The sequence below is a fragment of the Sylvia atricapilla genome, chromosome 3 (genome assembly GCF_009819655.1).
Source record: "Sylvia atricapilla isolate bSylAtr1 chromosome 3, bSylAtr1.pri, whole genome shotgun sequence".
Taxonomy (NCBI): Eukaryota; Metazoa; Chordata; class Aves; order Passeriformes; family Sylviidae; genus Sylvia; species Sylvia atricapilla.
The window spans coordinates 34,043,730-34,058,396 of NC_089142.1; the positions used below are offsets into that span (position 1 = coordinate 34,043,730).

At 38.5% G+C, this 14,667-nt stretch overlaps 1 protein-coding gene across 3 annotated transcripts in view; it reads left to right on the forward strand.

Moving 5' to 3' along the window:
- The window catches only part of DOP1A (DOP1 leucine zipper like protein A), a 60,018-nt gene that overhangs the window by 44,594 nt on the left and 757 nt on the right, over positions 1-14,667 (forward strand). For 2 of the 3 annotated variants that reach the window (XM_066315074.1, XM_066315075.1), the window contains 14 exons: positions 204-259; positions 752-856; positions 1,572-1,638; positions 2,387-2,531; positions 2,769-2,848; positions 3,395-3,504; positions 3,665-3,814; positions 5,081-5,142; positions 5,726-5,878; positions 7,169-7,305; positions 8,612-8,667; positions 9,536-9,700; positions 10,642-10,771; positions 12,666-12,725. In XM_066315074.1, the coding sequence (XP_066171171.1) occupies positions 204-259; positions 752-856; positions 1,572-1,638; positions 2,387-2,531; positions 2,769-2,848; positions 3,395-3,504; positions 3,665-3,814; positions 5,081-5,142; positions 5,726-5,878; positions 7,169-7,305; positions 8,612-8,667; positions 9,536-9,700; positions 10,642-10,771; positions 12,666-12,725 (1,476 nt within the window). The remainder of the gene's footprint in view (positions 1-203; positions 260-751; positions 857-1,571; positions 1,639-2,386; positions 2,532-2,768; positions 2,849-3,394; positions 3,505-3,664; positions 3,815-5,080; positions 5,143-5,725; positions 5,879-7,168; positions 7,306-8,611; positions 8,668-9,535; positions 9,701-10,641; positions 10,772-12,665; positions 12,726-14,667) is intronic. The other variant, XM_066315076.1, reaches the window with a different exon arrangement.

Here is a 14,667-nt window from a genome sequence, read left to right on the forward strand (position 1 = left end):
TAATTTTCACTATATCTAAGAGATAGATAAAGAGAAGTATAACTTTATAGAAGGATGTCTGAATGGACATTTTTAGTATTCTATTAAATTAGGCTATACATTTAGACATTGCAGTGAAATTATAGCGTTGTCAATTTTACCTTGGTGAGGGGGGAAAAAAAGCCACTTCTTTCTGACCACACAGATTTCATGTCTTTTTCTAGAAACATCTTTCGCTGGAAGTCTGCATGTTGCAGTTTTTCTATGCGTATACTCAAAGGTGAGAGAAGAAGCAAAATTTTATTTCTGCCATCAGAAACCAAATGATCAATTTTAATATTTTACATCTCTTTGTCATAGGATGATGAATAGTCTGTGTAATATAAATAGTGGCGAAAGAATGGGTTTGAACTGTAGGTTCATTAAAAAAAGGTGGTTTATTTTGTGAGTTCCATAGTATTGCATCACCTTTCTTCCCCCACCTAAAAATCCTGCAGCTAATCTGCCCCATGCCCAAAGAAAGCTGATCTTTATTGTGCTGTAACTCATTCATCCACTCCAGCTTTGTAATGAAAAGCATCTTTTTTGAGAATGCTCTTCTTCTGCCTTCATCTGTTTGTTAATGACTTGATATAGCAACCTAGTATTAAAAGACTCTATATGGCTGTTGACTGCAAATATCTGACAAGAGAGTTGTGAGGTAAAAAGAAATGGAGGAAATACCTGAGGGAGATGATGTTCTCATCATTGGCATTGCTGCTCTCTCCATTAGGATTCCAGTGACCAGCTTAGTAGACAGCTGGGCAGCACTGCTTCTTCTGTTAAAAGATTCCATACAGGTTGGTCTTCCAGCCCCGGGACAGTTTCTCATACTTGGGTAAGTGCTTCTGATTTGCAATCTCAATTTTGATTTGCAAATCAAAATTTGCAATTTTCAAATATGCTCAAATGTAGGTGTATGAAATTATTCTGAAGCGTTAGTGTTCTTAAATCTCTGTCTCTTAACTTTTCACTGGTAGAGTTATTGCCTGAGTTCAGTGGGTCTTATCAAATTAGTTTCTTCTCTGAGGAATGGCTACATATGTTACATTTCATATTATATTTTGATGTAAGCCACCTTACCTTAATGATTGAGTGATTCAGGCTCTTTAAGCAACAAATGTAAGTTTCTGATTTTTGCTAAAAAATTACAATTACTCTTTCCTAAGTATTTGAAGCCCACAAGAGTGGGCTGAATTCTCAGCATGGAAACAGTTTGTGAATTGTTAGAAATGTAATTTTTAATATGATTTTCTGTATAATGCTTCAAGGACCATTTTCTACAATATTGAGTTTATCTTCCTTAGTAAATCCTCTCTAAAGATACTTTTGTATATAATCTAGTAAAACATATTCTTGGTAAACTTGTGATCAAAATTAACTTAAGGAACTTGAATGGATGCTTCCTGGAATATTGATAAGTAGTAATCCCTGAGGGTGTAGTGAATAAATACTGTGCAAATAAATGTCTTCAGATTTGTCCTAACTCTGAAAACTGTTGAATAATGTATTATGAGAAGAAAATCCATATTTAACTTCTATATTTTTTTCAGTGTTCTTAATGAGTTCATCATGAAAAACCCAAGTCTGGAGAATAAGAAAGATCAAAGAGATCTACAGGTAAGAAATTTGTTGTATATGTCTTTTGAAAATATTGAACAAAAAATGTAGAATCATGGCCTGGGTTGGAAAGGGCCCTAAAGATCATCCAGTTCCCAGTGCAGGAAGGATACTGACCTCTTGGGGCAAGTCCATCAAGTTAATTAGATCGATAAGGCACCTCTCAAGAGAAAAGCCTGGAAGAATTTGTTTTGTTCAGCTTGGAAAAGGGAAGTCTTCCAATACCTGGAGGAAGCCACAAGAAAGATGGAGAGGGATTGTTTACAAGAGCATGCAGGACAAGGGGGAGTGTCTTCAAAGTGAGAGTAGATTTAGATTAGATATTAGGAAAAAAATCTCTACAGTGAAGATGGTGAAGCACTGGAACTGGTTACCCAGAGAAGTTGCAAATGCTCCATCACTATAATTTTTAAGGCCACTTGGATGAGGTTCTGAACAACCTGGTTTAGTGTAAAGTGTCCATGTCCATGACAGTGGGGCTGGAACTAGATGCTTGAATGTATTAGAAATATTTGATATTAATTCTGTAGTAAGAAATTACTCTTTAATATCTTCTCCTTATATTTACAATTTACAATTTCTTTAAAAAGCTCTCATTTTCTGTGAAGTTATTTATCACTGATAATATAGAACTTATTTGAAAGCAGTTCCATATGTGATTATATGGATTTTCTACATGTCAGGATAAGGAATACAGCCCTTCTGCACAAAGTTTTTAAAATGCTTGTTGTTTTTTTTTTTCTGCCAGGATGTAACACACAAGATAGTGGATGCCATTGGGGCAATTGCTGGTTCTTCCTTGGAACAGACCACTTGGCTAAGGCGAAACTTAGAGGTTAAGCCTTCCCCTAAGATTATGGTTGATGGGAACAACTTAGAATCAGATGTTGAAGGTAGGTTTGTTTCCATCTTTATTTAAAACAAAACCTTAATTTTCATGCTAAAACTAATGAAGAGAACAGCTTTGCTGTATTTGAATGTATGTAAAATTCCTCAGTATCATTCCAGCACTAGTTTGTCTGGCAAAGCTTGTGCATCTTCAAAATGTATGTTTTTAAAATATGCTGTAAGGTAAATAATGTCTTGAGAAAACTAACTTTGGACATTTTTTTATTATTATCTTCATTTAGATATGCTGTCTCCAGCAATGGAAACTTCAAATATAACTCCATCTGTTTACAGTGTCCATGCATTGACCTTACTTTCTGAGGTAAATATTTCCTTGGAGATAATGAATATTGTCTTATAATGAGCTTCTGTAGTGTGAAAAGCTTTGGACTAGTAGCTTGGAGAGGGAGGTTTAATGGGAAACACTGATGTGAATGGATTCTAGGTCTTGTCACATAAAAGTACACAAAACTGATAGTAACCCATTGAGATGGATGAGGTGTAAAGCATGGCCTTTCAGATGCATAGTATAGCAAACTTTTTGAGTTTTAAACTTTGAGTGTTTATCCTTATGGTACATGTTATTTACTGCTGATAATTGCAGTTGGTCTTTGATTTTTTTTCTTTGTTTGTGGTTTATTCTCTAGAATGCTTTGCCCAGGAGCTTGTGCTTCTGTGCTTTTACCTTAACATGATATAAAAATGATAGAATCTTTATACTCTGGAATTTGCATTGTACCTGAAATGTGATCACTTCTATCATAAACTTGAATGTTTGGTAAAGAACCTTACACACACACAAAAAAAGCTGAATGATAGGCAAAAAGCAATTTTAAAATGCATTATAACATATCTTCTCATTTTATAGGTTTTAGCTCATCTCCTGGACATGGTTTTCTACAGTGATGAAAAAGAGAGAGTAATTCCTTTGCTTGTAAATATTATGCACTATGTTGTGCCCTACCTCCGCAATCACAGGTATCTTTAGTTTATTGAATTGATGTAGATGTCTGTAGCCAGTAGAAATTTCGATGGTGGCACTTAAGTTGAAACAGGCATGATAAGGATTAGATGTCTGTCAAACCTTCTATAGAGCAACAATTCAAAATTGGTTTATGTTGACTTTTTCTTTTTTTAGTGCTCACAATGCATCCAGCTATCGAGCTTGTGTCCAGTTATTAAGCAGTCTTAGTGGATATCAGTATACAAGGAGAGCATGGAAAAAGGAAGCCTTTGACCTCTTTATGGATTCCAGTTTCTTCCAGATGGATGCTTCTTGTGTTAACCAGTAAGATTATTCTTCTTGCTTATATCAATGCCCCTTACAAATTTTATGTATTCCATTAACACATGGGCCAAAATTTTCCAATAGATCTTTACTGAGAGAAAGAGATTTTCTGTGGTTTAGGTTACACTTGGAAATATGAAACTTATATTTCTATGCACAAATCTATTTTTAAAAATAATGATCTTAAAATTAAAAAAAAAAAAAAAAAAAGTTCTGTGAGGAAAACATGGTTAGCATTTTGTAGAAACATAGAATGATTTGCATTGCAAGAGACCTTAAAGATCATCTAGTTCTAATCCACCCGCTATGGGCAGACACCTCCACTAGACCAGGTTGCTCAGAGCCCCATCCAACTCGGCCTTAAACAGTTCCAGGGGCATCCACAGCTTCACCAGGCAACCTGTGCCAGGGCATCACCACCCTCACAATAAAGAATTTCTTCCTGTTATCTAAATCTGCCCTCTTTAAAAGTGGGATTACTTTACTTTAAAAGTAAATCCCTCTTGTCCTATCACTCCATGCCCTTGTAAAAAGTCACTCTTCAGCTTTCTGGAGGCTCTTTAGGTACTGGAAAGCTGCTGCAAGATCTCCCTGAAGTCTTCTCTTTACCAGTCTGAACAACCCCAGCTCTCAGCCTGTCTTCATAGAAGAGGTGCTCCAGCCCTCAATCATCTTTGTGGTCCTCCCATGGACCCCTTTAAATGAGTCCACATCCTTCATATGCTGGGGGGTCCCACAGTTGGATGCAACACTCCAAGTAGGGCCTTACCAGGACAGAATCACCTCCCTTGATCTCTTGGCCATGCTTCTGGTGCAGCACTGGATGCAGTTGGCCTTCTGGGCTGTGAACACACATTGGCAGATATAATTCAGTTTTTCATCTTCATCCACCATCAGCCCCAAGTCCTTCTGCTCAAAGCTGCACTCAGTATTCATTTTGTGCAGCCACTATTTGTGCTTGGAATTGCTCTGACAATTCTGCAGGACCTTGCACTTCGCCTCATACGTCATGAGGTTCACATTGGCCAACTTCTTAATACTCTCAGGGTCCCTCTGAATGGCATCCCTTATCTTCTTGGAGAAGGGGGTTCAAGAAACACAGTTTCAGAGCAAATTACATCAAGTAACTGATACCTTATGAAGCAGAGAGCTTGGATTGGAAGCCTTAGCCTAAACCGAAAGAGCAGAAAAAGTTTTGCAGATTGCCCTGAAAAATCTTGCTTTTATTCTTGCTTTTCTAATTTGTGTACAATTTTCCTCTTTTAGTTGGAGAGCTATTATGGATAATTTGATGACACATGACAAAACCACATTCAGAGATTTGATGAGTAAGTACTGATATAGTAGTGACTTCTCTGCAGTATAAACATTAAATAAATAAAAAATAAGTATCTTAAAGAAAACACTTGTTCAACATTTATTCAAATTTGATTTAGTCAGTGTTTTTCAATAGTTTTCTTTGACTATTTGTTTCTGGAGATCCAGAAGTAACCCAAAGTGAGAGGATTTCATACCATCCTGGCACATAGTGAATTTTGCCTATATGGCAAAGCTGATTAAGTGGAGTGGGTGGGGTGGTTTTTGGCTGGTTTGGGTTTGAAGATCTGACACTAACTGCTTAAAGAAAATTGATTCTGCACATTTGCATTTTCTAAGCATCAATATATGCAAATTTCATTTAAAAAAATGACTAATTTCTTTCCTGAAAGCCCCTAAACCCAGCCACTATTGTGTATAGTTACAGGTTTTCTTTCAACTTTAATTTTGAATTTCTGGTTACAGATTCAGATTGCAAACCATACATCATCTTAACATCTGCTTTTGAACCCCATAATTGCAAAGGTGTGCCTTGAAGTGAAGCAGAAGGTAAATTGATAAGCTCTTGGCTGCCCTTTCCCTTTTCTCTTTCAGCACGAGTGGCTGTGGCGCAGAGCAGCTCCCTCAATCTGTTTGCCAACCGAGACGCGGAGCTGGAGCAGCGCGCCATGCTCCTCAAGAGACTCGCCTTCGCCATCTTTAGCAGTGAGATAGACCAGTACCAGAAATACCTGCCAGACATACAAGGTCAGTAAACATGTATGCTTCATGGACTTCTTCCAGTTGACTGTGGAATGACAGAGTAACAGCAGGTTAATTTTTTATTCTGCAATATCAGTGTGTGATATTAGTTTATTGTTTATTTAAACAGATGATAGATATCTGTTTCCATAGCTGAAACAAAGTTTCTGCAGATTTTGGTTAAAATGTTTTCAGTCTTAAATGACTACAAGATACGCAGATTTTGTCGTTGCCAGATAATTTCACTGAGCTGTCATTTTATCCCATTTTAACCCAAGATCAATACCCTTGGATACCTGCACAATATGTTTTGACATGAACATCTGAGGTACAAAACCCTATCAGTTAGGGATAAATAGGAAAACTGACCTTGACATTTTGAATTCTTGACTCCTTTTGCTGGTGTTTTTTCCTCTGTTCAGTTTATCTGTCCTATTTATCGTTGAAGTTCATTTCTTACAATGACCCTTTACCTTTAGTGACTGGAAATGGGAATTGCTTGGATTTTTTTTTAAGACTATGCTAGTAGTTACAGCAGCAGCTTTTAGATGTATTGTCTTTTTATGCCACCAAAGGGACACTCTGGTCTCTTCTTCTATATGGAAAATCGGTTCCATCAACTTTTTTGTTTCATTTGTTCTGGGATCTATTTTTGTAAAATTATTTGGTTTGTTGGTTGGTTGTTCCTTTTGTGGGGGTTTTTTGTTTGTTTGTTTTTTTTTGGTTGGTTGGTTTTTTTTATTTCCAGTCAAGTCAGTGGCTGAGATTACTGTGTTCATGGGATCAGGTGATTTTACTGCAACATGCATGTGTTGATTTGACTGAAAATTTTTTTGTGTCTGCCTCAGTGTATATTGAATGCCTAGAGATGATCATAATTCAATAAAACTGTATCATCCCTTTGTAATTTCTGAAGTATTACGATGGTGTAGTGTTTTAATAGCAATAATACATCTGAGTTGTTCAGGCTGTTTTTGTATTGTTTGGAATCTGTTAAGTCCTCCTGTTATAATGGGTGGAACTCTGCATAAGATAAGCAAAGTTCCCAGATGCAGTATTGCATTTATGTAGAGAGCTTAACCAAAATAGGCAATTACACTGTTTAGAGGTTTCTCTCTTTTGTTCCTTCTTTGGTGGAGTGGTTATTTCTTTATGTTGACAGAATAAAACTAGTAAATTATTGGAACAGTAACATGGCAGATACTTGAAGCTAACAATGACAGTAAATGAGAGAAGGAAAAGATTCTCATTGGAATTATTCTGAACTGAGGGACCCTTCTTGGCTTTTTGTTTCAGAAAGGCTGGTAGAAAGTCTCCGGTTGCCACAGGTGCCCACCCTTCATTCCCAAGTGTTCCTGTTTTTCAGAGTATTGCTCTTAAGAATGTCTCCACAGCACCTTACCTCACTTTGGCCAACCATGATCACTGAACTGGTGAGTTGCAGGTGTCATTCATTATTTAGAGGACTGGTGCACATCTGAGACACAATCTCATTTCTCCTTAAGACTTTTAAGAAAATCTCTTGAGAGATTGTACAAATAAATGTGCAATGGTCACAAACTGAAAGCTGACTTATTTTCATAGTCTGTTTTTTGTGATGAAATTGAGTATCTGTTGGCTTACAGTGTTTCAGCTACTCAGCTGTCTCCTGAATTAAATTTGCATTTACCCTCATTGTTTCCTGTTGAATCCTAGTCCAATTTCTGCTTCTGTATGTGTACCCTCTTTTCCATTCCCACTCCTGCTCTTCTTTTTCAGTGTTCCCTGGTTATACTTTCCTGGTCATTCTTCTTCCAGCAATGGGGATAAGAATCCATGTATAGGACTCGGAATCCATGTTTAATTGGCAGTTGATGTTCATTCATTTCACATTATGGCTAAATTTTGTGACTAGATTTATACAAGGCATAGCTCAGATTTCTTTTTTCTCATTTTACTATTCATAACAAAACAGTAAAAATACCTGTTTCCAGAGCTTCTACCTGCAGAATCTCCTGTGTTGGCTGTTTGACACACTCCTAGGGCTTTCAGCTTTGGCAGTGGGAATGGAGGAGAGTGATGGCTGCATGCTGTGATCCATTCAGCCTGTTATTCAAGGAGTTCCCAAGGGACTGAATAACAGAGGGAGCAAACCAGTATCATTGCTGTGGTGATATTTTGTCAATCTGCAGGTGCCCAACCTAGCCCTTGAATAACCACAGATCCAAGCAATAGAAGGAGAAAAGCTATATAAAATATTTTAGTGTGTCATTTTAACAATAGATGGATTTAATTTTAAGCCTGTCAATGGTATAAATACTAGAAAACCCATTCCACTCAGTGTGGTCTGCTGATTCCTGTGCTGTCCCCTGGCCTTTGCAGAAGTTACCACAGTCTTGGAACTACTTTCAGATAGCAGGACTGTGGTGCTTCTGGGAATTCACACTTGAGCCTGACTGCTCCATTAAATGATCCCTTATTCTCATTTCATTTAGGTCTTGCTCTCTTTCTAAGTAGTGGAGGGGATTAGCCTTTGAGAGCTTTTCCAGCCTTAAAGGACACAGTTCCTTGTGGCCTTTGTGTTATTCAGGTTATATATAAGGGATGAAAGAGCTTTAGGGTGCCAGTGTGCACTCATACAGGAGAGGAAATAAAGCTCCAAACTACTTGTCTAAGGCTTATTACTCAGGCTTTCCTATAGTGTTTTCCCGAGTCACAATCCATTAAAAATGGTATTAAAATGTAGCATTTGATCTTCAGGTGCAAGTGTTTTTACTGATGGAACAGGAGCTCACTGCTGATGAAGACATTTCCAGGTAAATGTATGAACTTCCTGCTTGTTTAACTTTATAAAAATTCCTTGGCATGCTGATGGGCAGTTGAGTCATTCTTTAAAATAATTTGTCTTCGAGTTGTTGAGCTCAAATGAGAAGGACAAGTAAAGGTAGTTCAGTCTGACTGTGGTACCAAGGGCAGACTGTTCAGGACAAAACAAAAGAACTCCTGCTGTCAGATTGCTCATAAATCACAAAGGGAAATTATACAATACAATTGTCTGAGTTCTTACAATGTCTGCCTGACTAAAATGCACTGCTGCTGCAATTAAATTATGCATGGCATGACTTACACCTTTTCTGTGTCATACACTTACTTGAAATAAGACTCATGCACTTTTTTTTTTTCTCTGAATAAAAGCACACTTTCTTTTCGTATTAGAAAAGTGAGGTAGATCATTTTCTGTACAGTGTGAGCCAATATCAGTCAATGCTAGCAGCAGAGGCAGATTTCTCTAATGAGCCAGAGTTATTTGCCCAAGTTTTGCTCACTTTTTTCCTTTTTTTCACTAGGTTCTTTGTGGTTTTTTGGAGAGTTTTTGCTTCAAATTAAGTAGTATCAGTATGACTGACAATTTTAAACTTCCTCATAATTTGAATATCTCGGAATAAGATACAGTGTACTGAGAATAAGATACAGTGTAACACATTCACTATATATTGACATTTTATCACATAAGCATAAAGAACTGCACTCATGGCACAGACTTGTGTTGGGATTCGATTTATGAATTCAGGATTATGCTGGTAAATAAAAAGTTACACGTTTGCAAAGGCAAGTAAGAAAAATAAAGTTTCCATTGTGGCAGAAGGTTGTTATATCTCACCTCCCTGCTATAATATATTTTAGAACTTCTGGCCCATCTGTTGCTGGTTTGGAGACGACTTATACAGGTGGCAATGGCTTTTCCACATCCTACAACAGCCAGAGATGGTTGAACCTGTATTTGTCTGCTTGCAAATTTCTGGACTTGGCTTTAGCTTTACCATCTGAAAACCTGCCTCAATTTCAGATGTGAGTAGAAAACATTGTTATTTAAGTTTTTGAATGTTTTTCTAGTAAATCTAGTGTATAAAAGAGTCTTTGGATTTCTGTTTCCCTTCTTTCTTTGGACTTCAGCCAGGGCAGCCCATAGTTCGTTCCCTCACAGTATCTGAGTAGCCCCCAGGGCAAATGGTGCATATCAAATTAGTTCAAGCTGGTTTGATTTAGTATGTGGTTAGAGATTTGCCACACTTGAGAGATCATCAATAGTAGTGATTTATTCAAGTATTTTATTTTTAAAATACTTAGGCTTTACTGCAACTAAGAACTCAAAAATACACCCACCCATCTCAGTGAGTAATGCATGAGATCAAAGGACTGCATGTCATCTCAGCATGACTTGCTTAAATTACTCTTGCACACTCTGTCTGAAAGATATGGCAACAAACCCTGTTAGAAAGGGGATCCCATAGGTTTTTATTGGTCAGTAATGGGCATGTATACAAGCTGCTTTCCCAGTACCTCTGCAATCCTGCTCCATTATTAAAAAATGAATGCAAAACAATTGGCATTTGCTGGAGGTCCTGGGAATGAAAGGCCATGAAGGACAAAAGAGTATCGTGCCTCTTCCTTTACACTGCACGCTGGTGACTGTGTGAGGGCTGCTGCCCTGGCACAGCTCTGTAGACATTTGGTCACCCCTAACTATCCTACAGTTTATAAGACACTCATGTGGACTGGAGACTGGAATGATTTGCACACAGTGTCAGGTTGTGCCCTGTAGTATTTCTAAAGCTAATGTTGAAGGGTTTTTTTTCATTTAGTTTTTCTTGTGAGAGTTGACTTGGGTTTCTCTTTTCTTCCCTCCTCTGATAATTCACCAGATTTCCTCATCCATTCATATTTTTGATTGTTGAGAAAAGTCTGCATGTTCAGTATGGGTAACATCTGCTTGTGTTTGCTCATGGCAGGTATCGCTGGGCTTTTATTCCAGAAGCATCAGATGATTCAGGCTTGGAAGTACGAAGGCAAGGAACACATCAGAGGGAATTCAAACCCTATGTGGTGCGTCTGGCAAAGCTGCTGCGAAAAAAAGCAAAGGTATGTTGCTTTTTTCTTCTGCTTTTCACCGAAAAGTTTCATGTACAGTAACTCACAGTAGTGTTTGGGTTTGGATATTTTAATTTTTTCTTTTTAACAATGAAGAATAGAAGGGATTTTTTCTGGTGTAGGAGATCCCAGCTGGAGTAATCTCAAGTCAACATCAGGCAAAAACAACATGTAAGTATTGAAAACAAACAAATCAAACAAAAAAAACCCAAAATTAATCTAAGAGACAACAGAAAAAAATAATAATCTGTTATGGACAAAATGGCTATGATCACTGACTTTGGATTTCTTAATTAAAAAGTAAAATATGCTCCATTATCTAATATATGTTAACATAAAATCACTTTCAGATAGCCAGTCATATAGGTAGATACTAGTCTGACTACCTACTTTTTGAAGGAGAAAACCAGTTTTGTTAATGACAATCAAATATTTAAAAACCTGTTGCAATCCTGAACATGGCAGAACTAAGTGTGTTGAGACTGAGCAGAGGCTGGGACTGTGATGAATGGAGGAAGGCAGAGATCAGTATAAACAGTTCTCAGGAAATCTTGGCTGCACAATTTGTAGAGTTGGGAGCAGGATTAGAATTGTCATTATCTTGGTGCATGGGATGTATGAAACCCCCAGTTTGTGGACTTGGGAGCCTGATGTGCTGATGAAGCTCATGGAAGCTGTCCAAGCCTTGTCCCAGAGAGATCCCTTCTGCTGCCACAACTAAGAACATGGCTATCAGATATTTTGCTGCTCCTGCTGTGAGGACAGAGCCCTCTTGGACAGGCAGTTCACTGGGAAATGTTGATGAGTGAGCCAGGGAAGCAAGGAGGAACTGCAAAGCCATATGGCAGAAAGCTTTGAAGTTTTATTCTCAGGTTTCTCTCTGTATAGATGTCTTTGTCAGGGCTGTAACACTGGCAGCTTGCTGTAGCTACTGTATTTACAGTCTCTTATGTCTTCAGTGAGTAAAGGAGGTACAAGTGGCTCCATTAAATTTAGGGATAACATAATTGCAGGCAGATCTGAGCTATTGAAGCAAGACTCACAATTACGGGGGATAAAACTAGTATCTGAAGCATATCTGCATTTTTGCATTTTATCATTTTTTGGACCACAAAAATGAGACTAAATTTCTCTTTTTGCATGTATAAAGGAGTAATGAGTTTCAACTGCCTGCTCCTCAGGCATAGCCTCTAACCCTGGTGTTCAATGTAGTATCTGTTAGAAAGTTTTCACACTCCAAGTAATCTCTGTGCATGAATTTATGTATCATGTGTGATTTATAAATATACATGCTGCTGGTAAGTACTGTGTGCTGAGATAAATGCCTGAAGTCAGGACTCCCACAGTATGCTTCAAGAGTTCAGAAAACTCCCTGGAATTTCTGGAACCCCTTAGTCATCGCAGCAGTTGCACACTGAACCATAGGTAGGTGTATGATGATGAGATAAACATGAGATAATGAATATCGACTTCAGGCCATTTCTTTTTTATGCAAAGAAGAGTATTATTACGTATAGCTGTGGGGGTTTTCTTAGAAAATAACAGAAAAATGGAGTGGATCCTTACATTCCTTCAGGACACTGAATCATGTTTAGATTCATGTAGTATGGTGTTGCTTAAGCTCTGTTATCTGAGGAAAATGTGCTTAAAAACCTCCTTTGGCAGTGCTGGAAATAAACAGAGGCACAAACTGGCAACGCTGGTTTTGTCTAGTAGTGTCTTGGCCATACTAGCTTGAGTCTGCCATTTCAGATCACGGACTTGTTGGGGTGGGTGATTTTTCTAGCTGAAGCACAGCACCCAACCAAGCAACTGCACGGCCTTCACGGCAGATTATTCTTTTCATATATGAAATGCAGTCTGAAAGTTCTCTTTCCTTCCACAGGACAAACAGGAGGACTTTAAGACGGTGGTTTTGGAGGGAATGGAGATGGCCAAGCATCAGGTGAGGGTGGCCTTTGATGCTTGAGTTGTGAAACAGGCTTGCCATAATAATACCATCACCTCAAGGCCCTGGGCACTATTTAGCATTCAGTAAGAACTAAGAGATCAGATTTTTTATAGAACAAAGCTGAGAGAATTTGAGGTATAAGAACCCTTATTTTTATAGATAACTTTTATTTTTAAAAAAAAAGTTTTTAAGTTTGTTTCCTGTACAAAATAGATTACAAAAAGCTGATGATAGTTCTAAGAACAATTATGATTGCAAATCATAAGATTAAATTATAAAATAATTTTTGTCAAACTGCAGGTGAGAAACAGACAATCCCTGGTTGGTCTTCATCAAATTAACTGTCCTTTTAAGCATCTATGGAATTAGTGGTGTTTGCTTAGCCAATAGTGCCATGAGTAAATGGCTTGGACAGGTTCTATTTCATTGCTCAGAGTTGGAATTTGCACATGCACCCCATTAGGTTGGCTGCTGTGGGACACTGACACTTGCTGAGTGCTGGGGGCACATCCTGCTCACCACTGTGTAATGCTCAGCATGGTGCAGAAACAGTATGGAAGAAACATATCCTCTGTGAATACAATAAGTTTTTTAAGGATAAGCTCTAAAAAATTAGTAGCTTAATTTAAAGAAGATATCAACAATTCCTTTCGTGTTGGAACTTCAGTCTTCCCTCTGCTGTGGTTTGGTGTAAGCCTTTCTTTGCAAAAGACTTCTAAAGCTAAAATAGTGATCTGCAGGAGGGATTCAAGCCACCAGATACATTCATACTGAATTTAAACCTGATTGGGGTTTGCAAAATGGGTGCCCTGTAGGCTTCTCAGCTGCAGGACAGTTGCTTCATTTAAAGGGCAAAACCTGTATTTGTTTAAGTATCGTGTCTTGAAAAAAAAATCTATTTGCTCAAAGGCTGTGCAATCAGTGATCCTTACCTTATGCTCTGCTCCCACTGCTGTCCTTTCCCCTTCATTCTTCCTTCATTACCAAGTGGACCCCCTGCCTCAGCCACAGGCACTACCAGGGCAGTGGGACAGGGGTGGATCCACAGGTGCCTCTTCTTGGTGAGGCCTTTGTGCTTCTTTTCTCCTTGCTTGCAGAATAAAATCCAGTACTGCTGGAATTCTACTTCATGGTAGAAGCTCTCTGTACTGGTTTGTCAGTAACTGTACAAACAAGGGGTTTCTAGTGGTGATAGTACCTTACTGTCTAGATTTGAACATGGCTTTCGACTCAGAGATAAAGGAAATAAGGAAGCACTGTACAAGAATCTGGATGTTGGTGCTTGGGTATTTCAGTGCAAATATTTAAGGCAGCACTAAGCATGGGGTGACAGCAATGTGATGCTGCTGGTGAGCATCTGGTGTGTGACTGCTGCCTTTGCTTGTGGGGTTCCTGAAATTCTTTCCTTTGACATTTCCCCCTCCATGAAATGGAAGGAACATAATAACTGAGTTCTTCTGGGAATACACAAAGACTAACTGAGCCATTTTCCTTTGAGAACAACTTCAAGTGTTTCTCAGAATGTCCATGTGTGTTATTTGCGATACTAGAAATAGCACTGCTTTTTGCTCTTCCCAAAAACTCTGAACTCAACCTGCAAAGTGAAAATGCCTTGTATCTATTTTAACCTCCTCTGGGGTTTATTGTCACTGATGCTGGCAGTATCAGCTGGTGAAGTGTGTTTGTGTCATCAGAGAGGAGCCTGCTTTGGAAAGCAGCTGAAGTAGCTGGTGAAGCTGTCACCAGCTTGGGCCATTTGTGCTGCCCACAGGGTGCTGCCTGGGAGCAGCTCCACAGGGCTGCCTTGCTTTGGGACAGCCCTGAGCTGAGGTGTTGGACTCGAATGCCCACTGCAACTCTTCCATTAGCATCAGCTGACTGCCACCTGTACACTCTGAGACATTGTCTCTGCAGAGCATGATGAGGGGGAGCAGAG